The 25,436-nt window shown below is 48.3% G+C and overlaps 1 protein-coding gene across 1 annotated transcript in view; it reads left to right on the forward strand.

Moving 5' to 3' along the window:
* The window catches only part of LOC101918866 (gamma-aminobutyric acid receptor subunit gamma-4), a 36,841-nt gene extending 11,993 nt beyond the window's left edge, over positions 1 to 24,848 (forward strand). Inside the window, exons 4-9 of the mRNA XM_055818313.1 lie at positions 14,979 to 15,199; positions 15,785 to 15,867; positions 17,284 to 17,421; positions 19,049 to 19,201; positions 22,773 to 22,975; positions 24,102 to 24,848. Coding sequence (XP_055674288.1) covers positions 14,979 to 15,199; positions 15,785 to 15,867; positions 17,284 to 17,421; positions 19,049 to 19,201; positions 22,773 to 22,975; positions 24,102 to 24,395 — 1,092 coding nt within the window. The 3' untranslated portion in view covers positions 24,396 to 24,848. The remainder of the gene's footprint in view (positions 1 to 14,978; positions 15,200 to 15,784; positions 15,868 to 17,283; positions 17,422 to 19,048; positions 19,202 to 22,772; positions 22,976 to 24,101) is intronic.
* Positions 24,849 to 25,436: the final 588 nt, after the last annotated feature.

The raw sequence follows: 25,436 nt of genomic DNA on the forward strand, positions 1-25,436 counted from the left end.
TATCAGTGGGCAGCAAGCTGGCAGCTGCTTGTGAACAGCTGAGCTATCCCAGCAGCAGGAGCAAAGATCCCCAAGAGTGGAGCTAGGCTCTACAAAAGCCCTATGGGACTAAGCCACCCTTATGGAGAGCCCTTAGGTGGTTTGAGGCATCTCCGCACAGAAGCGGAGCCGTATCCCAAGGAACGGCGGCAGTGCTTTGTTGGAAGGCAGTTAGCGTGGGAGCCACAGCGGGAAGCCTTGGGTTACAGCCCTGGTGTCCTGCTGCAAGGCTTGGGTTAATATGGTAGTTTCTTCTTAATAGATGGGGAAACCGAGACCAGTAATAATTGTCTGGCTCTGAGGAACACTTAAGTCTTGATTATACTTAGCTTTGGCTGCTTTGGAATAAGTAGGAAGGAAATGAAATGAAAATGGCACACTTTTTAGAATGCTTGAATATGTTGCTCTGGAGCACAAGATAAGCCTATAGGTAAAAGAAATTTGTTAACTCCCCACCTTCTTTCCTGCTAATAATAGACTCCAGTGGTTGCACAGCACTTTTCAACTGAAAGGACTTGAAAATGCTTCACAAATCATCTGTCTTGGAGGCAATAACCCAGATGCACCCACTTCTAGGGTGGATTGCAGTGCCTGAAGCACACCACAATGCTCTGCCAAGGACTGTGTGCTGCTCTTGGCCTGCCCAGTGTGCCACCATAGTCAGGCATCAGCATCAATTAGTGAAGTTGCACAGGATACACACTCATGTAATGAGCTAGGTCGGGTTTTGGTCCCTGATAAAGATGTATATTGTAGAAATTTAAATTTTGAGAAATGAGTTTTGCTCACTAAGGGCCCCAGTGCTTTTCCTGGCCATTAGTTTCCATGCCTGAGTGATGGCTGGAGCTGCTGGTGCATTTATAATGTCTTCACAAATACTCATTTGCTTGGAGAGTGCTCACATCTCGTGATTCCTTGATGTTCAGGAACGGTCACCTGAGCTCATTCCTGTGTGCCCGAGTGCTAGGAGAGGGACTGTTCCTCATGTAGCTGCATGCAGTGAGGTCAGGTACACGGAGAAGGGCAGTGGCTGTCCTGTAGCCATTGTTTGTCATTGGCTTAAGAAAAATAAAAATCCAAAAGCCACTGAGGAATATTACCGATCACATGTAACTTGTGGGACAAATCACAAACCACAGCAGAAGGTCTAATGAAATAACATGAGTTACTCCCATCCTGAACAAATAGCCCGAGAGCTTCTGCAAGTTTCAGGATCCGCTCCCAAACTGGAAAAGAGCTGATTTATTCACTATGAATAATTCAACCAGCTCCTTTTATTATCCAGAACATATACTAATCCCCTCCAGATATTTTCTGTGTGACATCGATGTTGGTATTTTATTTATAGGCTGTTTATTGTGCAGAAAACACAAGGAGTCCATTATAAGGGAAGATGAACAAAAAGCTGGGGGTTTGCCTCTAAATTTTGGAGCTAAACAAAATGTAAAAGTCTGGACAGCAGCCTCCTAGGGGAAAAGTGCTTTTCTTCAGAGGCATTTCTGGAGAGCAAAGCCCTAAAGTTAATTAACATCTGTGCTCAAAGTCCAGCGCTGAATGAGGAATGCGGCTGTACTCCGTCAGGTTTCTTAAACTGCAGCATCAGTCCTGGCACACAGGTGTCTCCATGCAGCCCACAGCCTGGGCGGCCTCCGGCCCTCCGGCAGCGTGGCATAAATCAACATTCATAATGCAGTAAGTGGCTCTTGTAAATTCCTTCAGGGATCTGATTTCTGGCCTTCTGCTGGCAGGAATGGCTCAATCCCACATTCAATTTGTGCCAGCCTTTGCAGAAAACTTACATTTCTTCAGCCAGGCTGAATGCAGAGGGTTTTTTTGCTCTGGACCCTTGCAGGCAGCCTGGGAAGGATGCTTACTAGGTGCTGCCCAGGTAGCCAGTGCGCTTACTGTGCCCAGCCTCAGCGTGTTGTAACTTGTAATTCCTCACCCTTACCCATAGAAAACCTTTCTAACATAGCTCGTGACTGCAGCAGCTGCGCCTGGTCTCCCTTTCCAGAGGTGTCTGTCAGCCACTGAGTTTTTGCTTCTTAATACACCATGACGACAGTTTTCCAGTGACCAGGAGACTCGCCTTACTGGGGCCTGGACCAGGCTGGAGGGATGTCCCCTGCACTGACAACCCTGTCAGCTAGCAGCTTTCAGGTTCGTAGGAGCTTTCCCTTCTGGCAGGGCATTTACCGTGAGGCATAGGCATGGACATGGCTGCAGTCACTGGGCGGTGGGAGCGCACCCTTGCCCATCCCGCGGTGGTAGGGATGTGCCTGTGAGATGCGGGGTCAGGCTCAGAGCTGCTGTGTGCAGCTGCCTCTCGCAAAGAAAAGTCCAGATGCAAGTTGTCTCCATCACAAGCGCGTCAGCTAATGGAGTTGCTCGGTGGTTCCCCAATGGCCCCACTTCTCCGTACAGAGACAGTGTGTGTGGACAGGCCAGGAAGCATGTATTTGATTTGGGTACTGATCTGTGCTCTGAACCTCATTAAATTGATTCTTCCAAGTCAAAGGGAAAGCACTATTGTGTCAAATTTGAAAGATATAGGCTCTGAGCTGTACCAACACTTGTCACTTGATGGGCTGAATTATTTTTAAGGCTGAGCTGATTTATCTGAACTGAAGGATTTAGATCTCTCCACAGGAGAGGTCTGGGTATTTCAGGTACGTGACAGCCAAGTCAAAGAGCTGGTCAGAGGCCAGGGTTTCTGGTCTAGGGCAAAAAGCCAGCATCATAGGGGAGGGGACAAACAACCAAAATTCTTAAGCAGTTCTGAGGGAAAATGGGTTTAGGGGCAATCAAAACATTTATGTTTAGCATCAGCAGTTTGTTTTTCATTTGCTTTTCATACGGTGATAAATTCTGTCCTATAAGTAAAGCATGAAAAAGAGTATTTGAAAATAAAAGTAAAAATGAAGTGTATCAAATAGATAAGTGTAAAGCAAAATATTTTGTTAGCTTGCTAGAGAAAAAAAAAAGTTTCTGAACGAAATGATGAGGTTGAGGTAATTCATTTTAGGTTTTGACAGTTTAAATTTATTTTCAACAAAAGTTCATTTTCTCAGTAGAAATCATCCTCAGGTGAAGCAGTCCTGCCATCTCCCCTAAAAGGCTGACGTGAAATCTGCTTGCTATAAATGTTTTATGAAATGGACCGTTCCTCGGAATTCAGTGGTTGTGGGTGACCAGCAGCAATATGCTTCAAGGACCTCTTCATGCCTCAATGTTAAAGGCTGAATATTCAGACTATTACATCCCATCTCCGTGCACAGGAAGGGTTTAATTGCCCATGATACAAATGGCAAGCAAGCAGCAGCGATACTGCCAGCCTGAGCCTCCCCGTGGCACCGGGGCTGGCTGGGCTGAGCCAGCGCTTTGCTTCTCTTCCCTGCAAGCCCTTGCATCTCCCCCGCACCTTAAGCTGTGTCTTAAGCTTGGTGTCTTTTGCGCTGGTAGGAGGTAGGTGTTAGGGTCAGCAAGTGGGTGGGCAGGTAGATCATCACAGTGTCTGCCATGATGCCTCGCACGGGTCAGCAGCAGCCCACTCTGCTGTGGGTTTGCTGATGCTGCAGCCATTTCACACCAGTGCTGCTGAGACTGGCCCCAGTAATTCCCAATGCAACAGCTCCTCAAGGCCCCTGAAAAATCATACTGGCTGCATGGGGCACTACGGGTCGGGGAATAAGTCTGGCCAGGGATCTTTGGGCTTGGTGTGTGCTGGTAGCATGGAGTTGATGGTAGCTGAGGACCCTGGTATAAACCTTGGTTGTCCACCTTCATGTCCAGAGGGCTTTTCTGTGAGGATTTCTGTGGTTCTTGACAGACCTGCAGTTAGCTGGGAATGGCTCTAACATCTGATCAGCTTTGTTCAACAGGAGAACGCAGGTGGGAGTAATGGCTCACCTGCTGGCAGATGCACAGGGTATGTGTGAGCTAAAACACTTGGGAGTGTGAGTAGGGGAACACCTTGTCTCCATGTGGCTGGGCAACAGGGAAGGACAGAGCAGGGGCTTTGCAAATGTTGTAAGCCTTGTTTCTGACACTTCCCCCTGATCTGCTTCTCTTTCCCTCCAGCTTTTTCAGTGTACCTGTTACACCTGCCAGACCAGGCCTGTGTCCTTTGGTCTGTCATTCCTCCACAGACACCCACAGCCACCTTAGTAGTGTAGTGAGGACATGGAGAGGAAGCGGAGCAATGGGATAGAGAAGTGGGAAGGATTTGTGGGAGTTAAGTTGGTTGTTCCGACAGCCACAGGGAGGTAGGAGGGTGAAGTTAAGATGATAACTGGCTGATCTCTTAATTTGCTCCGTGAAAAGAAAAGCTGAAGGCAAAGAGAACCGTAATATTCAAGACAACCATTTCCTTTTGTGGTCTGGCAGTGGTAGACTGACAAACCTGTCCAGAGTTTGCAGCCTTAGCTTCTCACGTGACCCTGCACCCTGTGAGAAGGTGTGATGGACCCTGGTTTCCCCTGCCAGAACAAAAAGCCACAGTGGTGACATGGCTTGGAGCAGTGTGCCAGAGGGATTTGCAGATCTCAACAGGAGGCTTGGGGAGAGAAGGTCTCTGCAGAGCAGGTAGGGAATAGAAGGAGCGCTGGGAATGGGGATGTCGACACCCAGTTTGCACTGCAAGGGAGGAGTGAGCCATTGCATGGAGCCAAGCTCCCTTCCGCGGGATTGCTCCCGGCTGGCTGGATGTGAGCTCTGCATGCAGCCTCCTGTGGAGCTGGCTGCAAGCTTCGGTCCAGTTCTGCAGCAGTGAGGCTGGGGGCTGCTTGGATGCTGGTGCTCTCTCACGGGATCAGCAAGAGGGGAGATGAAAATACTTCAGTGTTGCTGCTACCTCAGAAAGTCAAAGGCAGGTCCAAGTGCTGGGATTTGGTAAGGGGCAGCAGAGGATGGGCTGTCCAGCTCCCAGGAACCTTGGACTAAGCTCAAGAGCCAAAATTATTTGGTTTCTTTGCATGTATAATTCTGGGATACACAAGCTGTACCAATACGTCCCTTAGACCTCTGTGCAGAAAACCTCTTCATCTTTTTCGCTTATTCCCCAAAGATGTCCTAAAGCCATCTAAGGGGAGTTGGGTAAAGTAAGGTGGTTGAGTTTTAAAGGAGGCATCTGCAGTGGGCTGGGTCTCTACAAAACAGTTGGGAGCTGGTAAAAAAGACTGGGAATACCAGCCCCTGCTTTCTGAGGAGAGTCTTTTGCAGCCACCAGGTGCCATAGGAAGTGAGCAGCCCAGAGCAGCAGAGCTCTGCAGGTCCTGCTTGCCTGGTGGCTGGTGTCCTGGTTTCCAAATGACCGCCACACTTAGCCTGAAGTGTGGATGTATGCCTGGAAAGGAGAATCAGCTGGCCTGGTGTCCCTTCTGTAACTGCAGTCCAGCTTGCTTTGCCCTTCAAATATCCAACAGGGGAGACAGAAATTGTTCTTTCTTTGTAACCTGATTCTCCCAGCTGCTTTCCTCATCCTGGTGCTCCTTTGAAATCTCATTAGGGCTGGGCCGTGACTTTGTGGTGGCTTGAAAAAAACTGTGAAAGGAAAAACAAAATGAAGCAGGGAGAAGGAACTATATCAAGGAACTGGCAGGGCAGGACAAGAAAGCTGGCAAGCACAGCAAAGGGGCATGAGAGACAACATGAAACAGGTTTCCTTGAAAGAGTCAGTGGAGCAGAGTACACTGTCCCCACCTCCTTCTTCATCTGGAGCCAGGAGAGAACAGTGTCAGGAGTGACGATTTCTGCAGAGGGCACAAAACCTTTCCCTTCTGTGAAAGCAGAACTTTCTCAGATTTTTTGAATGTGCTTTTTTCCTTGAGGATGAGGATTAGAAAGGGATTTACACAGGCAAACAGTGGTTTTCCTCCTGGCCAGCATAAGCATTTCCATACAATGGGTGGCATCCCAGGGACTCAGGTGCACTGTGCTTTCTCAGACCCGTTTTGGTGGGAGGAGGACAGAGTAGCATCAGGGTTTGGGAGATGGACCTCTCAGGTGCTGTCCTGACTCACTGGTTTTGGAGAACTGAACCATACTGCCCAGCCAGGGCATTACCTCGTGATGCTTTGTGCTGTGTCGTGACTCATGTGGTGCAGCCTGTTAGCCCACCACAGCCTGTCATTGATCTCCCAGGCCCAGTACAGTTCCTACAGCCAGTGGTGTGCCTCACTTCTTCAGCACAGGTTCTGAGGTCTGCTGGCTTCTCCACCCTGTCAATGTGCTGCCCATGAAGGTGGTTTGACAGAGCTCAGTGCCTGTTGGAAGCAAGGGGTTCTCATGGAGGACAGCATATTTAGCAGAAGGCTGTAGTGATTTTCCTGCTCCTTGTACTCTGTCCCTAAGCTCTTGGGACTGGCCACCATAGGAGCCTGTTGGGACCGAGGGGCACTGCCTGACACTGTTTGCCCATTCTTATCCCTCTGGCTTTGTATGCTGTTGTGCCATGCCATGCAATTCCTGCACTGGAAGGAAGTTTCTGGCTCTGATGCACACAGAAAGCAGAGCTCCTAAGGCTCCCTCCCTCTGCCACCCTTTCCCTCCTGTCTTGACCTCAAAGCACAGCTTATGTAGCAATTTTTTCATCGCTAGGACTGCAATGGGAGGGACTTTGTTCCCTTTGCATGACAATTGCTATCCAGCTGAGATCACTAGACACCTTTCAGTCCATAGAGAGAGGCAGTCTGTGCCCTGGAGAGCCTTACTAGACAAAGCAAAGTCCCGTGAGAAGGTGGGGAGAGGTTGGAAAATTATGTGATGCTTGAATAGGGCCATTACAATTGAAGCTGTTTCTGTTTGAGGAGGGGTATGGGCAGGGTGTTGATACCTTTCTTGCTGAGGCAGAGAAGCAGTGTGGTGAGCTACAGGCCACAGAGAGTGTGGAGAGGGCATTGGAGAGGAGCAGGAGGAAAGAAGGCTAGAACAGGGAGGAAAGGGAAAAGAGGGAAAACCCAAGAAAGCCTGGAGAGATGAAAAAACAACAAAGGGAACTGAGCAGCAGATGTGGGTTTTCAGTCCCTGAGCAGACAGGGAAGGTGCTGAGACCTTTACAAAGGTCTGCAGACTACTGTGGACTACTCTACTTCTCCAAAACCCTCAGTCCTTCCAAACAGGGACTGAATGTAAATAAGAATCAGACCCTAAATTTCAGACACTGTCTTGATTTTACCAGCCCTTAGTCTATCTGGTGAGCCAGCAGCAGCAGTCGGCTGTACTGGTGTCTGGCAAAGCCGGTGGTGATGCCAGTGGTGGTCCCTTCTGTATGAGGTATGAGATTGGTGGCAGGGAGGCAGGCCCGGCTGGCAAGCCCTAAGCTTAGAAAGATGCTTGCTCTAATACTTCAAAACCACACAGCCACATGCTTCTGACAGTTGAAGGCATTCGGGTCATTTGAATGTTTGGAGGACTTTCCTGCCTTCCTTTGCTTCACCTGAGGGCCATTTCCCTGCTGTCACAACGGGATACTGCTCTCGTTCCTGCCTCTTCATCCTAGGGAGGAGGCAGTGAGGCTGCAGCATCCAGCTCCCAAACTGAGCAGGAATCCAGCAGCCCAGGACAGGAGTTTTGTAAGGACAGAGAGATGAGGAACATGTCAGTGCTGGAGGAACAGATCATGTTCCCAGCCAATGACAGACTCACAGATGTCACCATCCCAGAAAGTCCTCCTCAGGAGTGTTAAGGACTGGACACCTTGGGGGGTCCATGGGACCTCCTGCCTTCCTTTGTCTATTACAGGGGAGCCGCAGCAACTGGTTTCCCTGTCCTGGGTAGTATTAGACTGCCCATCCCAGTGTTTAATTTTAAATGCAGTGGGTGGCATGGGAATGGGAAATGCAATTAAAGAAATTCCAGCTTCCCATCTGAATCTCACCAAGATGTTCTTGGTAAGACCAATCTTGGGAAGTTAACTGTATGCAGTGAGGTTTGTCTTCTAGCCCTTTTAAAGGAAATTTCTTTTTGTCTTGTCAAGAACCCCATGAGCTTAAAGGACAAATAAACCAAGAGCACCTGCCCAAAGTGCTAAGTATTCTCTTCCAGTTATCCTGTGTGATTCTGTCCTCACCTCTTCTCTTCCCCCACCTGCTTGCTTCTTCAGGCACAAAGTTGCTTCAAGCCCAACACTGGGGAGCATTTAAGCATTTAGCGGTAAGGTTTGACATGCAAATGAGACTTTGGACAAGTGTGGCTTTGCTCTGCAGCAGCCTAGACATTTTCTAGAGATCATGGTAACTGGCCTGCATCCTTGTTTGCATCAGAAGGTGCTTACACATGACTCTCCACCCAGGCCATGTCCTGTCCTGAGAGTGGTGAAAAAACAAACTAAAAGGAGATGGCTCCTTCCCTGTACTGCTTTGCATAACACTTCAGTGAAGTGTTCAGTATCTTCTTTAAATCTGCCCCATCTGCATATAGCATCCTGTGTCCATGCCACTGCCTAATAACCTCGCCAGGGACAGTGCAGACAGACGGTGCTTCTGTAAACCAGAGTTTGGCTGATGTCATGTCTCGACTCAAGGACTTTCCTTGATCCTTTGGGTAATGACTGTTAATCAGATGCTAAAACACACACTATGTCACACGCCCCTGGGGCTCACAGTGAGAGACTCCCTGTGCCAGGCTATGCTCCAATGAATAGAGGAACGGACACCATGGCACGAAGCCATCTTGGGGTTGCATGTGAGGAGATAACATCACTGAAGGACTGAAAGTGGTGGTATAAGGGAACAGCTCACAAGAAAGGGTTTGGGGGAGAAGCAGCAGTCTGGAGTGGTTGGCTGTCATGAGTATAAAAGCCTGCCTTTTAGATGTCGCTGTTTGCCCATGCATGGGAGCAGGCATGAGCAGAGGTGTGTGGGAACAGGCAGGCAGAGATCTCAGAAGCCAGTACTAGGTTTTGAAAGCCCTGTCCACTTCCCATCTGCAGAGATTCCAATGGGTGAGCAAGCCATGAGTGGGGAGTTTGAAATCGAGAGAGCAGCATGTACAGCATGTCTTGTTTGAAGGCTCCTGGCATGAGGACAGGACATGGTGATGGTTTTTAATAGCAAGTTTGTATTATAAAAAGAACACTGTCTCAACTGAGATTCCCTGGGCAGAGGCAAAAGACATTCAGACAAGGACAGCACTGCCAGTGTTGCTGCAGAAGTGAAACAGATGGGAAGTTCAGTGTGTCACCTTGAAAATACAGATCACCAGAGCTCTGCTCCTTTTGTCCTTGTGAGCTCTCATTGTCACTCCAGCATCATGTCCAGAAAGCTCTCTGGGGTCTGATTCGGAGAGAGGAGGACCTTGGGAGCATAAGGAAACTCCCATTCTCATTCTATTGCTCTTTGTGTTGGGGAGACAGAACTCACCCAGAGCAGGGACACAGAGGCATCCACAAGCAAGGTGTCTCACATTGCTGATGGGAGAACTGAGAGAAGCCTGACGCTGCCCAGCTGGTCGCTGAAGTGGTCAGTGTCAGGCATTAGCATGTGCTGTCTGCGCATGTCCCCTCTGCTTGCTGCCTTTGGAGAGTGCTTGCATGTGTCATGCTAGAAGCACGTTCCTGCCCGCTAGCTGTGGGGACAAGAAGGTGTGCATCAGATTTGAAGATTATTCTAAAATAAGGTTATTTTATTTAGTTTATTTATTTAGCCTGGAGAGTGTCTGCAGACTTTTTGCTACTAAGCGCATTCCCTGGGACACAGAGCTGGCTGCTGGGAGCACCCCAGGGTTTGTAAGAGATGTTTTCAGGCTGGGAGGGATGCATAGAATGTTCTGGAGAAGAAAACGCTCACCTGTGCGGGGCTGTGGGGGTATGGAGCTGCTGAGTAAAGTTCTGTTGGAAGCAGGGATGCTTGGGCTGACTCCTGTTCTGCAGAACAGGGAGACTGGAGGAGAAGCTTCCCGGCTTGCCTCGAGCTGCATAGAGTGACCTACCAGCCCTTGAAAGAAATATACCCCATTTGTGGTACTTCTCCAATAATTCCTGAGATTTTCATGAATTGCAGTTCCCAAAGAGTTTGCCTGTAATACTTGCTCTCCTTAGCTCTGTGACTGACTGCACAGATCCATCAGATTCACGTCAGCCCACCTGAAATGCTGGCCATGCTTCCCAGGAAAGCAGCCTGCTCTATGTACTGCAGCGAGGGATTTGCTTGGAGGTGCAGAGGGAAGTGGGCTCTGTAACAACAGATACCAGAATAATAAAAGCTAGAATGAGACTGGCTAGGATATTAATCTCTCAGCCCCACTGTTATTTAGGATTTTTCCAAACTATCTGTCCATCAGAGGAAACCGGAGGAACCTGTTACCAGGTCTCTGTCTTCTCTATTTGGAGGTCGTCTTGTTGCTGTTGAATACAAATGACGTTGCAGAAAACACCTTTAAATCCTTAATTTTATCCTAATTTAGGAAGATATCTAAGACATTTCCATCTCATGCCTTTGCTTCTCTCTTTGGCATTTGTCAGAAAACTGAGCTTTTAAGGAACCCGGAGAAGGAAGTTCATAGACACAGAGGAACCATGGGGTACCAACTCCTTTGTATCCCACTAACTGCACCCTCGAGAGGGCTCAGCTGATCTGCACACACAAAGTTGCTTTGAGCCATTTGAAAAGGACCTTCTGGCAGTGCATAGCTGTGTTTATTTGGTTTATAAGCTAACCTGAAAATAGACACTGCTAATTTCAAGTTGTGTCATGCTAACCCTGTGAGTTCAAGCTGTTAGTCTGCAACTGGGTAGCCCTAACTCATACCTGCTCTGAACCTGGGGTGGAACTTCATCTAAAGTAGAGTTCCTGGGGCCAAATGCGACTGGAAATATGGGCTGATTCTCCATGTGTGTCCACATACAGCGGTGAGAGAGGGGGCACAGGAAGGAGCAAGCTGAGGCCAGGTACAACAAGGATGTCCTTGTTGTACCAGGACATCAGGATGGGGAGCAAGGAGATCCTCCTGGGCCGTGAAGGTTAGGGCAGGACGGCTGGGGCTTGGATGACCCAAGGAACAGGGCTTAGGGTGGCACTAAACCACAACAGTGCCCAGCTCCCAACTCTTGTGCAGGGGAATGGCTGATTACTGAACCTGTTTCTTTTGGATTGAAAATTTGGGGGTTTTCTTTGAAATGACTTTTCACATGGAAATTTCATAGCTTTTCACTCAAACTATGCTTTTAAAAATGAAAGGCTTCGAGAGCACAGTAAAGTCTTTTTGTTACTGTTTTATTTTTTTCTTCCAAGATGAAATATTCTTGTGAAATCCACATCCCCTTATTTCCCACAAATCCTCTTTCACAGGACAGGTTTTTTTCCATTAGATGTTTTGAGATTTTTACCATTTTCTGGGACTGGGTTTCCATCAGCATCTGTGTTGCCCACATGAGGAAAACAAGGACTGATCAGTGATGTGCAGCAGTGCCAGGTGATGATGGTGACCAAGAGCCAGCTGGGTCATGCTGAAAGGCTGAGTTCAACATGAGCCCACACAGCTGGCAGCGGTGATGCTTCAGGGTGTTCCTCAGCTTTGGATAAACTCATGTGATAGTAGTTAGGGTAGGCAGTCTTCAGTGTTTGCCTTACGGGTAGTTTGATTTATTATTTTATGACTGAAGTTTGATGTAATATGGCGTGCATGCCAACATGTGTGTGCTACCCCATGTGTAATCCAAACGGCATGACCTAATTGTTAGAGCAATTCCTCTTATTTCATTAGCTTTTCTGCTGAAAACTTTTTAAAAGCCCATGCTTTTACAGAGAAGGTAACAACATCCATGTGCTGCATAGCAGATGGTACAGTAATGTTGGAGGCATATTTTACAATAACCTTTTTCCAAATGTGTAAACTGAGGTATTGAGAAGTCTGTTTCTGATGCTTGAAAATGAACCAGGGCAGAGAGAAACTACAGGAGTGCAAGAAACAGTACTGTCATATGTTTTAGGGGCTGACCTTGTCCTGCCAAACTTCAGCTATTCAGCCTTGATCAGCCAGGACTCTTCTAAGGTCCTTAAGAGTGTGAGGCTTTCCAGAACTTGGACTGCTTCATACTGGGATCTCTCTCCAGAAGTGCCTATCCTTCTGCAATGACTGTAGGGAGCCCATGATCAAACACCTCCTATTTAATCACCTTGGTCAGATGCCTACAGCTAAGTGGGATCTGATTAATGCTCAGAGAAAGAAAGGTCCGAGAGCCGTCCCACAGCTGATCAGTGCAGAACCACAGCCATGCAAGGTTCTTCAGCATCAATGCAAACCACACTTGATGGGAACAGCTGCTAACATCTTCAGGAACTGTTGTGGTTTAACCCCAGCAAGCAACTAAGCACTACACAGCTGCTTGCTTACTCCCCTGCAGCAGGATGGGGGAGAGAATCAGAAGGGTAAAAGTGCTCCCAAAGGCTGGAGCATCTTTGTATAAATCTTGCCTCAGATAATTCTGAATGAAAATACATTTGGAAATGCCAACATTTCCCAGTGGGTTCCCCATGTAGAGGCAAGGGAGCCAGCTCAGCTCATAAGTTCTTCCTCATGAACAGCTGTGCTAATAATAGCCACTGAAATTAGATCAAACCACAGGACAGTGACAATAACAGCTCAGATTTTTCAAAAGAGCTGAATGACTTGTGCACTACACCTTTTGCAAAGGCTGGCTAAGAATGGCACAAGAGGAGCTCTTTAATGCTGATCCCTTCTGAAAATCTGGGCTTGACAACAAATACTAAACTCCTGGGTTAGCTGACCCTCCACGCTCCTGAAACATTAGCATTGGTTATCCCAGACCTGCATGCTGAACTTTACAGCAGGACACCTAACCTGAGCTGCCAGGCCAGAAGCAAGATCTCACAAGTGATTCCAGTCAGGAGTTAGAGACTCATAGGGGCATCTAACATGGATTTATCATTGCATCGTTGGTTGCTTTCTCCTACACCAGAGATACTGCTTAGGAGGAGCAATGTAAGCTCAAACTGGCTCAAACTGGGATTGCAGGGCTGGGGGAGAATATGTCAAATGTTGTGTTATTTTGGCCTCAACAGCTGGCAAGGAAAAGAAAATGGCCCCAAGCAGAATAAAGTCAACCCACCCCCATATGTCATTTTCTCAGGCTGCCATTACCCCATCTTGTCCCTGCTGTGCCGATGCTTCTTTGCCCACCCATGGGCTTTATTTCACTGTTTTACAACCTGATGTCCTATGTCCAAGCAGTACCCAGTGCGATCCAGAGCATTCAGATGCTGGAATGTGCTCTTTCCACCTTCTGTTTTCAGGTAGTGGCCATGCTTGTGCACTTGGCTTTGAGGGCTGCTGCTATCCTAACTCTGTGTCTCCTCATGTCTGTTTTGAATGAACTGTAGAGCCAATGCCATCACTCTGAACATGCTGCATCTGTCTCCATTTAGAGATACGTTAGGAACTCATCCCTGGCACCTTGCTCATCCCTGTGTCTAACCAGGGTGAAGGATCAGCCCAGAGAATGACTTGACCGCCTGATGGCAAATGCTCTTTTCTCATGATCTCATTCCTATGCTAGGGACGTTTTTGGTACCAATCACTCATCGCCGGTTGGCTGACAGTGGAGTGAGGGCAAGGAAAATGAAGCAGGGAGTTGTGCGTTGCCCTGCTCTGTGTGCCCCCAGCAGGACACAACGTCCAAGGGAGCGCACTAAGAGCGCCAGCATCTATTTTAATGGCATGGTTTGAGAAGTCAGCTCTGAACCAGCAGCAAGGGCAGCAAAGGGAGGATGTGCTGCAGTCATAAAAATTCCACCGAGATAAATCAATAGAGGGAGGAGGAGAATGAGAGGGAGAGATGGCAAAGTCAGACATTGTTCATCTTTGCCACAGGAGAGAGGGAGATGATGCCTCTGTGGTCAGGCAGCTTTGACAGCAGTGAAAGGGAGCAAAGTCCAAGTCAGGGAGGAACTGTCAGGAACAAGTGGCAGCCTTTAATATGGGCTGGTGAAACTGGATTTGGGGGTCTGGTTCAGACATCCACTGAGTGCCAGACACGCTCCTGCATGGCACTAGTTAAGACATTCACAAGCAGGCTGAAAAAGAGGGTAAGGAGCAGTAGCAGCAAGCAGCAGAATGGTGGGCTAATGAGGTGGACTACTGCCAATCCGATTGAGACAGGAGCTGCCTCCTAGAAATGCTAGTTATGGGTGAGCTATGACACCCTCTCTCTCACCAAAACAAAAGGTCCTTATGGTACAAACTCTGTTTTCTGTCTGCAAAAGACTCCAGATTTTGAACTGGTTGCATCAAGAGCTGGGTCCATAGCAGCCCCTGCCCCAGCTTCCTTTTCTAATCTTCAGCAAGGGGTATCTGCCCAGGAACCCATAGTGCTCCAGTTTTCCATATAAAACATTTACAGTGTAAGTCCTGCAGCAAGGGGTGGATTCTCACTAGATTTATGCACAATACTGCTATTGCTATATGTACAAATTAGGTGTATGTAGCACTGCGGGGCTGTATCCTAATAAATAACAGAGTTGGCTGCTTGCCTTCCCTCGTAAGCTGGTGAGCAGCTTTCCTTGCCTGTGTTTGAAACGTGTACTGAAAAGATGCTGAACTTAGGACTCGATTCAGGCAGTGTCCACACTGCCCCTTCATGCCTATGCTTAGGAGTGTTTGGCTTGAGCTGTCTGTCAAGAGGAGACCCAAGCCCTTGTTTGTATGGCCTTGGCTTTCCAGGCATGGGTCAGGCCAAACATGCTACAGCTCAGCCCACCAGTCAGCACACAGTCTTTGGCTCTTCCAAAGTGTGCCATGGATGTCCTGATCCTGAACTAAAGATGAGCCTGAAAAGGTGTCAGTGGTCACCAACACCTGCTCCCAGACTTAAAAAGCAAATGTTCTGGCTATGACTCCAAAACAATGGCCTGCAGACTAGAGGACAGGGCTCTGCTTTGCCTGAATTCCTCTCAGCAAGACATGTTCTTCCTTCTCTTTCACAGGAATACACCATTGACATCTTCTTTGCTCAGACGTGGTATGACCGGCGTCTTCGTTTCAACAGCACCTTGAAAGCCCTCACCCTGAACACCAACATGGTGAGCCGCATCTGGATCCCAGATACCTTTTTTAGGAACTCCAAGCGGGCTGATTCCCACTGGATAACTACACCTAATCAGCTCCTTCGCATCTGGAATGACGGAAAAGTGCTCTACACGCTCAGGTACATCCAGCAGGCACTGTAGCTGGCTGCTGAAGTGAGGGAAAAAGGAGCTGGTCAAAGCAGAGGTTTCCAGGTGCCCTATGACAGAGTAGTGGAGATGTGTCCCAGTGCTGATGGGAGTACACAGGAAGTACTGGCTGCAGAATGGGCTGCTTCTTCCCAGGATGCAGACTTCCATAAAAATCAAACTGATTTTCTGTCTTATACCTAGAAAAAAGTCAAAACTATAAATGGTTCCCTAAACCAAAGTGTATGTGGGTCAGTCCAGCTATTTCATTCTGGTAATAAACATTTGGCTTTTGTTCCCATAAATTCTCACTCCCACAAATGAACCTGAAAAGCTCACTAAACAAAAAGACTTTTAAAATATGAAAATAAGATGTTTTTTCTCACTTTGAAAATATCCAAACATGTATTTTGTTTTGCCGCTGTTTTGAAATGTTCCTGCAAACAGACTGATCTTCAACAAATCAGTGTTTCTCTCTCAAGGGAGTGAGAATCTCTCTGTCACTCTGTGGTGCTGGAATCAAGCCACCTTCACCAACACAAAATCTCAGTCTCCCTTTCTCTCTCTTCCTCTCTCAGGCTGACAATCGAGGCTGAATGTCTGCTGCAGCTGCAGAATTTCCCAATGGACACTCACTCCTGCCCTTTGGTTTTTTCCAGTTGTGAGTAGACATATTTTTAAAATAGTTTTAGAAAGCAAGTAGAGAAAGTCAGTAGAGTAAAACTCTTCTGGGGAGACCATCCTCCCTTTTAGCTACTTTTTTCACCTGATCTCCAATGATGCTTTTCCTGTCCCATTACCTATCATGCCCTGAAACATCCTCCCGCTCCTGGGCTAGCAGAGGTCTTCAGGAACAGATTCACAGCACCTCTGATCTTCTCCTTAATTTGGGTGCATGGCTGGAAGTGATTAGTTCACTGACCTTGTGGTCACTCTAGACAGAATATATCCCTTCAGCTGGCAGACAAATGGCACCCGTCCTGCCTTGCATCTTCCCCCTTCTCCTGCTCTCTGAGGTGACAGCTCGGCTTTCCAGACCTCAGCCCAGAGTCAGGCTGCACCCTGCACCCAAGGCCATTGCAAAGGAGGGGTACTTAGACCTCCCCTCACAGTCCCCACTTGTCCATTCTCATCAGAGGAGAGGGCTGCTGATGTTGGCACATCTCCACTGGTAATTTTTCAGGAAGCAAAGGGAGATTCCTGTCCTCATATGTTGGTTGGAAATCTGATTTAGTCATCTTAGCTCGGGTTCACTTCTCCTGCTTCCCCTGCCACTGAAGAGATGCTGCTCACATGGCTCTGAAAGGTGCTGCAGAGGGGGGCAGCATGCTGAGGACATACCATCCCCTTGTCTCCCACCATCCCTTGTTCTTTGCTAATTAACGGTACATGCCATACATGCTTGATAATTAGAAACACACTTTCAGTAAGCTGCCAAGCTTTTACTCCTCTCCTCTGAGGAAATCTCTCGTAGGTGTCAAGGTCCCTGCTTCACAGGAGGTTTGTTTCTTTGTCAAGAAAGCTAGAGCCAGGAGAAGCCATGCTCTAGCCTGCAGGAGCCAGGTCTCCTTCTCCACGGAGAATGCCCCCTTCTTTTCCACACACAGACCAGCTCCCAGGGCGAGAGATACAGAGGTAGTCAGAGCAGCCACAGCCATGCTACCTCCCACGTTGGCAGCTTTGTATTCCTGGTGTGCTCATGCTTGGGAAGGGAAGGTAGTCAAGGAGTAGTGGATCCCCCGTGCTGCTCCAGGGAACTAAAACCCTTAAAGATTTAAGGCTGGGGGAGTCCTCTTACACCAACCCAAGTCTCATTCCAGCAGTGCAGTCCTTAGAAAGGCTCTGTTTCTAGCGTTGCTTTTCCTATCCCTAGGATTTGAAGTGGCCTGCAAGGGGAGATGCTGTCCCCAGGGATGCCTATGGGATACTAAACAAAAGGCATCAGAAATACCTGCCTGAACATTTCATGTTTACAAAACAGCTCAAGTGAGATGCCAGCGCTTTTGCTGTCAGGGTGGTGGATGAGGTGGAGGCACATGACCTACTCTTTCATTGACGTCCTTGCCCCTTTTCCCAGATGGCTACCCACGCGAGGAGATTGTCTATCGCTGGAGGCGCTACTCCATTGAAGTCTCTGACCAGCGCACTTGGAGGCTCTACCAGTTTGACTTCACGGGGCTGAGGAACACCTCAGAAGTTCTCAGGACTGGGGCAGGTGAGGCAATGGGAGACAGCCCACAGAAACAGCAGTGTGTTGGCAACCTCATGGGTGGCAAAGGAGTGATCAGACAGTTCCTCAGTGGTTGTTGGGGAAGGAACAGCACAGTTAGAGAAACGTAAGAATGAAGGGATGGACCTTTGCTAGGAGGAGTAGAAATGGTGGACATGAAGGGTGAGGGAAAGATGAAGCAGGGGTAGGCCAGAACCACCGACGTCTCTGAACTGTGGGGTGACAATGCTGATGTGAACGAACCTATCCCTAATTGAAGGGTCAGGAGGGAGAGGAGATGGAGCTCAGATCCCCTCTTGCTGCAGTATGCACATATTACGTGATTCCTGGGTGATGGTTATCATTGGAACAGGGATGGGGAAATCAGAACTTGCAGGTCTCAGTCTTTCCTTCTGTAAAGTTCTGTGTGGCTGATAACATCTGAGACAGAAGATGCCTTAAGAGACAGAAACAAGGCTGCATGTGTGAAGAAACCAGGGAATGGGCACCCTTCAGCTCCTCCTCCTCTTCATAGTAGCTCACATCCCCTTTCCTTCCCACAGCAAACTGAGGAGAGCTTATTTGGATTCCTGCAGGTGGGGCGAGCTCATATTTTTAAGCCCTCTGAAGCAAGCAAGTTCAGGTAGTGCTTCCACAACTCTGCAGAAAGTTGCTGTTGCCAACACTGGCAGCCAGCCTCTAAACAGGGTAGAAAGGCAGCACAAACTGGGACAAGAACTGGTGCAGTGAAAGTGTCTTGAATGCACCAGTGGCTGTCTGACATTTGTAACTCTCTTTTTTGGTAATTGCTTGCAAACTCCATCATAACCCTAGAGCTGTCGGGTGGCTTTCTTCCGATACTCACTAGGAGCCTCTGAAAATGAGGAAGAACCTCAGCTCTAAGTTGCTAAATGAGCAATTAGGATGTACAGCACCACATGCCTTTTCCAGGGACAGAACCAGAGTCTCAATGAAAAGAGACTGAAGAACATCTCCTTTGTCACAGCTCAGGTAGGTAGTTAGCAAGCCAGGCCATGTAGCCTGTTACAGCTAAATAGCTTCTATAGAAAAGAAACCCTTGCAGCAATCAGCTGAAGATGAATACTCTCTGTATAGTTTCTTCCCTGAAACTTTTCCAGACTGGATGATTTTCAGTGTGCTTGGACACACAGCCAGGCCAGTACAAATACAGCCTGGTGGACACACAGCCAGGCCAGTACAAATACAGCCTGGTGGACACACAGCCAGGCCAGTACAAATAGAGTCTGATGGACACACAGCCAGCCAGGCATATAGCCAGCTGGGCAACAGCAAAGTCAACTCTTAAATTAGTCACAAAGACATTAAGTCAGACAGCTACAGAGCCAGCCAGGCAGCCAGAGTCCACTAGCCACAAAACCAGTTAGCCAGCCACAATGCCAGTGAGCCACCAAACCTACTCTGCCAGCCACACAGCTACCAATGAAGCTAACAATCTGGGCAGCCACAAAGCCAGCCACAAAACCAGCTAGCCAGGCACTTAAAACAACAAGAAAACCTCATCAGAAACACTAAAAATTCTGAAAGTTTGCTGGGTTTTGTGTTTTAGGAAGCCGCATGCTGTGATTCCAATGTCTCTGTTGCTTTTTCCTAGGGGAGTACATGGTGATGACAGTTTCTTTTGACCTAAGTAGACGTATGGGTTATTTTGCCATTCAGACCTACATTCCCTGCATCCTGACTGTTGTTCTTTCCTGGGTTTCCTTCTGGATCAAGAGAGACTCTACACCTGCCAGGACATCTCTGGGTAAGAGACAGGTTGTTGCATGTGTGATACTTGTTGAACTCTGCAAGGCTAGCAGATCGGCAATGTTGGAGTACAAAATCTCCTAAAGCACTTTGCCATTTTCTAGCATTATTCCGCTTACTGGAGAGCAGTCCACTCCTCCATCTTTCTGTTTATAACACTATCATCAAGCTCAACTGAATGTTGAAGCTGTGCTGGCTTGGACCACTGGATTATTTCAGGATAGTACAACATTCTCGTATCTTGATCTGAGACCTGAACACAGCCTTTTCCAAGCTGACAATGTCATGTTCTTATGCACTGAAAGGGAGAGGGAAGAGGTGAGCTGTGGCATTGCAATACTGGCCAAAGGGCTCCTGCACATGCATGTGCTCTCACGCATTTCCTCATGACTCAGTGTAGGCAGGGCCAGGAGTGAAGGTGGTAGTTTAAAACACAGTGTCACCATCATTTCAGCAAAGTCCCTGAGGCATGCCACTCCAGCAGACATGCTCTGGAGCAGAGGATCATGCCAAGGGACCGTGGCTCAGTGCCAGGTCCTGCACTTGGGTCACAACAGTCCCACGCAGCGCTACAGGCTTGAGGCAGAGTGGCTGGAAAGCAGCCTGGTAGAAAAGGACGTGGGCGTATTGGTCAACAGCCAGCTGAACAGGAGCCAGCCCTGTGCCCAGGTGGCCACGGGGGCCAGCAGCAGCCTGGCTGGTGTCAGGAGCAGTGTGGCCAGCAGGGCCAGGGCAGTGCCCGTCCCGCTGTGCTGGGCCCTGGTGAGGCCGCCCCTCGAATCCTGTGTTCAGCTTTGGGCCCCTCACTGCCAGGGGGACGTGGAGGGGCTGGAGCGTGTCCAGAGCCGGGCAGGGGCTGGGGCAGGGGCTGGGGCACGAGGCTGATGGGGGGCGGCTGAGGGGACTGGGGGGGCTGGTCTGGAGAGGAGGAGGCTCGGGGGGGCGCTGACCGCTCTCTGCAGCTCCCTGGCAGGGGCTGTAGGCAGGGGGGTCGGTCTGTTCCCCCAGGTAATGAGCGACAGGACAAGAGGAAACAGCCTTAAGTTGCACCAGGGGAGGTTTAGATTGGATGTTAGGAAATTTTTTTCACTGAAAGGGTTATCAAGCATTGGAACAGGCTGCCCAGGGAAGTGGAAGAATCACCATTCCTGGATGTATGTAAAACACATGTAGATGCAGTGCTTAGGGATATTGTTTAGTGATGGACTTGGTAGTGTTAGGTTAATGGTTGGACTTGATGATCTTAGAGGTCTTTTGCAACCTAAATGGTCCTGTGATTCTATTTATGATTCTTCAAGGTCTCAGTGTAGGACTAGTGACATGAAGATTATAGGGTAATGAACAAAGTTGCTGGGCTATATCCATAGAGTACCAAGCTCTGGCAGGATGTGGAACCCTGTAGGCCTTTCTCTGTCATTCACCCCACAGAGGGAGCTCAGGATGTGGCAACAGCTCTGCCTATTGTTTAGATTTTCTCAGCAACTGCAGTGGCTCTTTGAGGTAGGAAAATGCTTATGTTGATTGAATTCTTCGCCGATAGGCACTAAAGAGATCTACAAATCTTGGATGCACTTTGGCTGTATCTGCATTTTACAGCAAGCTCTGCTTCCCAGCGCTGTCCTTCCCATCAATGCCACTGACTTTCCCTTTAATTTGAGGTAGCATTCCCAGCCCTGCCTGCAGACCTCTTGTGGGGAGAGGAAAGGTGAGGGACCATCAGCATCAAGCAAGGTATTCGCAGCCCATTCATTCTGACCCTCTCTCCCCACCTTCCAAACAAAACCAATTTCTTTGGTGCCCATGGAGAGAGCAGGAGGAGGAGTGGGGTGTCATTTCCAGTTGAGGGTACACCATAGTCCATGGCTGGGAAAGGAACGAACAGCAAGAGGCAAAATGTTCTGCATGGCTGACACCCACTGCAGTGGTGGTCTCAAAACACAAAGGAAAGTTTCCCTAGGCAGGGGAGGCCCTCTCTGTGGGAAGAGACCTTAGCTCATCGAGAGTAATGAATTCTCTCCACAGCCCGTTGTACTTCATACAAATGATCCCTAGTACATTTCAAGCACGCCAGCCTACATTAGGGGGATGTAAACTGGACCAGTTCCATTGGCATTTCAAATATACAGGAAGTCACATCATATCTGCTAATGCAAATACAGTAGGAAAATATGAAAATCTCTTGCCATGCTCCCACCCAGAGCCATAGGGGTGGCAGGTGGATCTAGATGAATGCTAGAGAAGGAGAAACGGGTAGAGTTCCTGCTTCTTCTCCACAGCTTAAAAAGCAATGGATGAGATCACAATACCAACTCTTGCAGCTGATCCTTTGTTGGCTCATGATACTTTACCTCTGGAAACAGGTCTGTGAGCATTATTGCTGCTGCAAAAACAATTCCAAGCCACGTTCAAGTCAAAAGAGATTTCTTATCATCTCCTACCCACTTGCCCTCTATGTCAAAAACCTGATAGATTGTGAAGAGCTGTCTCTGAAGAATAGCCACAAGTGGGTTGAAAGCTTATGGGTAAGAATTAAGAGATGAAGGCAACAAAGGGAACCTTGTTGTTGGTTTTTAACTGCAGGCTGCCCAATCAAGGGTTGCTCGTTGACAAAGCCTTCTTACTCCAGCTACAGGAGGCATTGTGCTCGCAGGCTGTCATCCTGCTGGGGGACTTCAACCACCCCAACATCTGCTGGGAAGGTAGCACAGCAAGCTGTAGGCAATCCAGGAGACTCCTGGAATGCATGGAGGATAACTTCTTAAGCCAGGTAGTAGACAGCCCTACCAGAGGGGATCCAATGCTGTACTTGATGGCCACCAACACAAGTGAGCTAACTGGTGACATCAACATTGGAGGCAGCCTGGGCTGCAGCTGTCATGCACTGGTGGAGTTTGGGCAGTGTCCCTATACTCCTCCCAGGATACCTGTCCCCGCTTCCACTGCCTTGTGCATTTCCTTCTTGCACTTTAGTTTGACCGGCAGGTCTTGACTAATCCATGCTGGTCTCTTGTCTTCCTTTCCTGATTTCTTACACCTGGGGAATGAGAGCTCTTACACTCTATGAAAAGTGTCCTTAAAGATTTGCCGTCTCTGTTCTTCTTCCTTGTCCCTGAGGGCAGTTTCCCAGGGCGTCCTACTGACATAACTCCTGGAAAAACTAGAAGTTTGATTTCCTAAAAATTCAGGGTCCTGACTTTACTCTTCACCTGAACCATATTCCTCAGGACTGCCAACTCCAAAGGTATGTCTGTCTTTTGGACTCTCCTCCCATCATCAAGCAGTTGTTCCTGTGTACAGCCTTAAGCACAGTCCAAGTTCCCCACTCCTCTGCCAGTCTACACTGATGGCCTGTGTGACACTTGGGTTTTGAACAGCTTTTTTTCCATAGAGCATTGTCAGAGGGCACCTCAAGACCAGCATCTGGCTGAGCAGAGCAAAAATGGGATCAGACAACTAGAGGAATTTCTCTTCTACAGGACAGGGGAAATGTGGATATTACAGGGACTGAATGCATGTAGAAGACAGAAGTGCTCCTCTTCATTACTTAATCCAGCTATTTTCTCTCTTAGGTATTACGACTGTGCTAACAATGACCACCCTGAGTACCATCTCCCGCAAGCACCTTCCCCGTGTTTCCTATATCACAGCCATGGACCTCTTTGTCTCTGTGTGCTTCATCTTCGTCTTTGCAGCTCTCATGGAGTACGCTACACTCAACTACCTGGTGGGAAACAAGAAACCACTTGAGCACAACAACAGGAAAGCCAGGCTGGTAGGTCAAAGGGGCCAGCAGAAGTGGATGCTGTTAGAACCCCAAGCTATTTGGAAATATCCCTCCTGAGCCTGTACTAGAAACTGCTGACAAGGTTTAGTGCCTGACCCATACTGTGTTCATAAGGTCCTCAAACCACTCTGTGTGCTGGGTCTGACCACTTGAAAGGTGAGACACAACGATAAAAAGCAGCTGAGGGTCCCATAAAACAAGGAGGTCCCTGTCAGAGCCAGGCACCCTGTGTTCTCTCCAGAATTGCTGGGCAGCTCATCAATGGTTTAGGATGACTCACATGACCAAATGTAAATGTCCACTTTAAGACAGGGTGGCCTAAAGCCAGATTCTTCCACTTGTACCGGTTTGATCTCTGTGGGTTACAGAGGTATCTTAGGTCACAGAAATGCAGAAACCTACTTTCTTTTGTGGTCTGTCCATCAGAAGACCTCCAGAGTGTGGGGATAGTGAACCCAGAGTGGTCATCATCCTCTTCAGATCTGCCCACGCTCACGGCAGGTACTTCTGACACATCAGCTGAAACAGGCTTCTGAATTGGGACAGAACTGAAACCAGAAAAGACAGATCTCTTCTGTGCCAGCCTCATTTCCCAGCACAGGTGGAGAGAGCTCTTCCATGATGCTGACGATATGCCTTTTATTCCTGGGCCAAGAGGTTATGAGTCACACACAGCCTTTCCTCAGCTTTTTTCCAGCAGCTGACAGCAATCAGAAGACACATCTGGACTGTGTGCCATGTCTTCAGAGACAGCTGAGCTCAGGGGAGTGAGAGAAAAGGCTAGCACAGCTGAAACTAAACAGGTTCTGTTTCTGCACTGAAGATTAGTGAAAGAGATGGGGAATCAGAGCAATTAGATCTTTGCTGAGTAAAGCTATGCCCTAGGGTGCCAGGGAGGAAACTCACAGTCATGCAGGGAGCTGACAGTACCCACAGTAGGCCAAGGTGGTGATTTACAACTGATGCAGAGATGGGGGATGATCAGTCATCCCTTGCCACTGAACTGTATCTATGCTATGAACTTATCTATTGCCGATTGGATGGGTTTTGATGTCTAGAACATATTTTCTTGCCTTTCCCTTCCCTTTGTTCCACCTACCCCTCCTCATTACAGCTGCCTGCTGGTGCACAGGTGATGCCATCCTTTACCACTATCAACATCAACAACATCATGCACTGGCCCCCAGAGATAGAGGAGGATGACGATGAAGAACCTGGCTCCCCGTGCCTGGAAGGAAAGGAATGTGAGAGGTTCTTCTGTTGCATTGAAGACTGTCAGACAGGAATGTGGCGGGAGGGGAGGGTCCGCATTCACATCTCCCGCCTGGACTCCTACTCTCGTGTCTTCTTCCCCACCGCCTTCCTGCTCTTCAACATTGTCTACTGGATTGCCTATCTCTATCTCTAGCCATTCTTCGTCCTCAGCTGGAATGGACTGGAGACCAGCAAGACGGGCTTCTCAAGGAGCACAGAAAACAGCATCTCTTCTGTTGTAGTTGATTGTCAGCCTGAACAATCCAACCTGGCGATTCCCTCCTCCTGCTCTCTCATCTCTTCTAAGAAGAACCAGACAGCTTTTTTTTTTAGCCTTCTAACATATCTTTTTAGAAAATCTAGCCTTCCCAAACAACTCCCTCTCCAGTACCACCAGCATTTTACTCCTTGTAAGATTGCCCAGAAATGTCCTATTCCCATCTCAAACATTAGGGATTTTGTCAAAAACAAAAACCTTAATGTGTTTCATTTTTCCATCCAATCCCACTGGAAATTTCCATGGAAAGTGATGGAAAATAGAGTTTTCTGCATAGTTATTAAGACTGCAAAGGAAATAAAGTAGATCTTAAAACTTCTGCACAACTTCCACCAGAATAGACTTTGTGGAGTGCTAGAGGTTTGGAAAGGTCAGAAGGAAAGAAACGTGAAAGAGGGTAGCACTACAGCTTTTCTGCAGTAGCTGGGCTTGGCTAAAATGTTTTGACCCTGCCCAGAAAGCTGGAAGTGGCACTAACAATGATGGAATAGCTACAAGCCTCTACGAGCTCCCCATACAGAATCTGTGGAGCATCCCTCATGGATCACTCTACTAGTACTAAGTTGTACCCAAGGCATCCACCCACTAAGGCATTGTTGAGTCTCGTCAGATGGTGGGAAAAAGCACTTCACAAATTTCAAAGGCCCATCTGCCTTACTGGAGCAGACTCTTCAGGGCCCACGGTGACATTCTGCTTTGTGATCAGGATTGAAGCAGGCTTACGTTGGCCGTAGCCAAAAGAGGGAGAAAGTTCTTATGCTTCAAAGACCAGAAGCAGTCACAAGAGCCCATTGTGAGGCAGCTTGCTTTGGCCTCTCTCATGTAAGCTGATCCCTATTGTATCATGCATTATAGCAGGGCAACGACACTTGTTAAAACCATCAGATCTGTGCTTGGTAGTAGGTGCTAACCTGAGAA

This window comes from Falco peregrinus, chromosome 13 (assembly GCF_023634155.1).
Source record: "Falco peregrinus isolate bFalPer1 chromosome 13, bFalPer1.pri, whole genome shotgun sequence".
NCBI classification, from domain to species: Eukaryota; Metazoa; Chordata; class Aves; order Falconiformes; family Falconidae; genus Falco; species Falco peregrinus.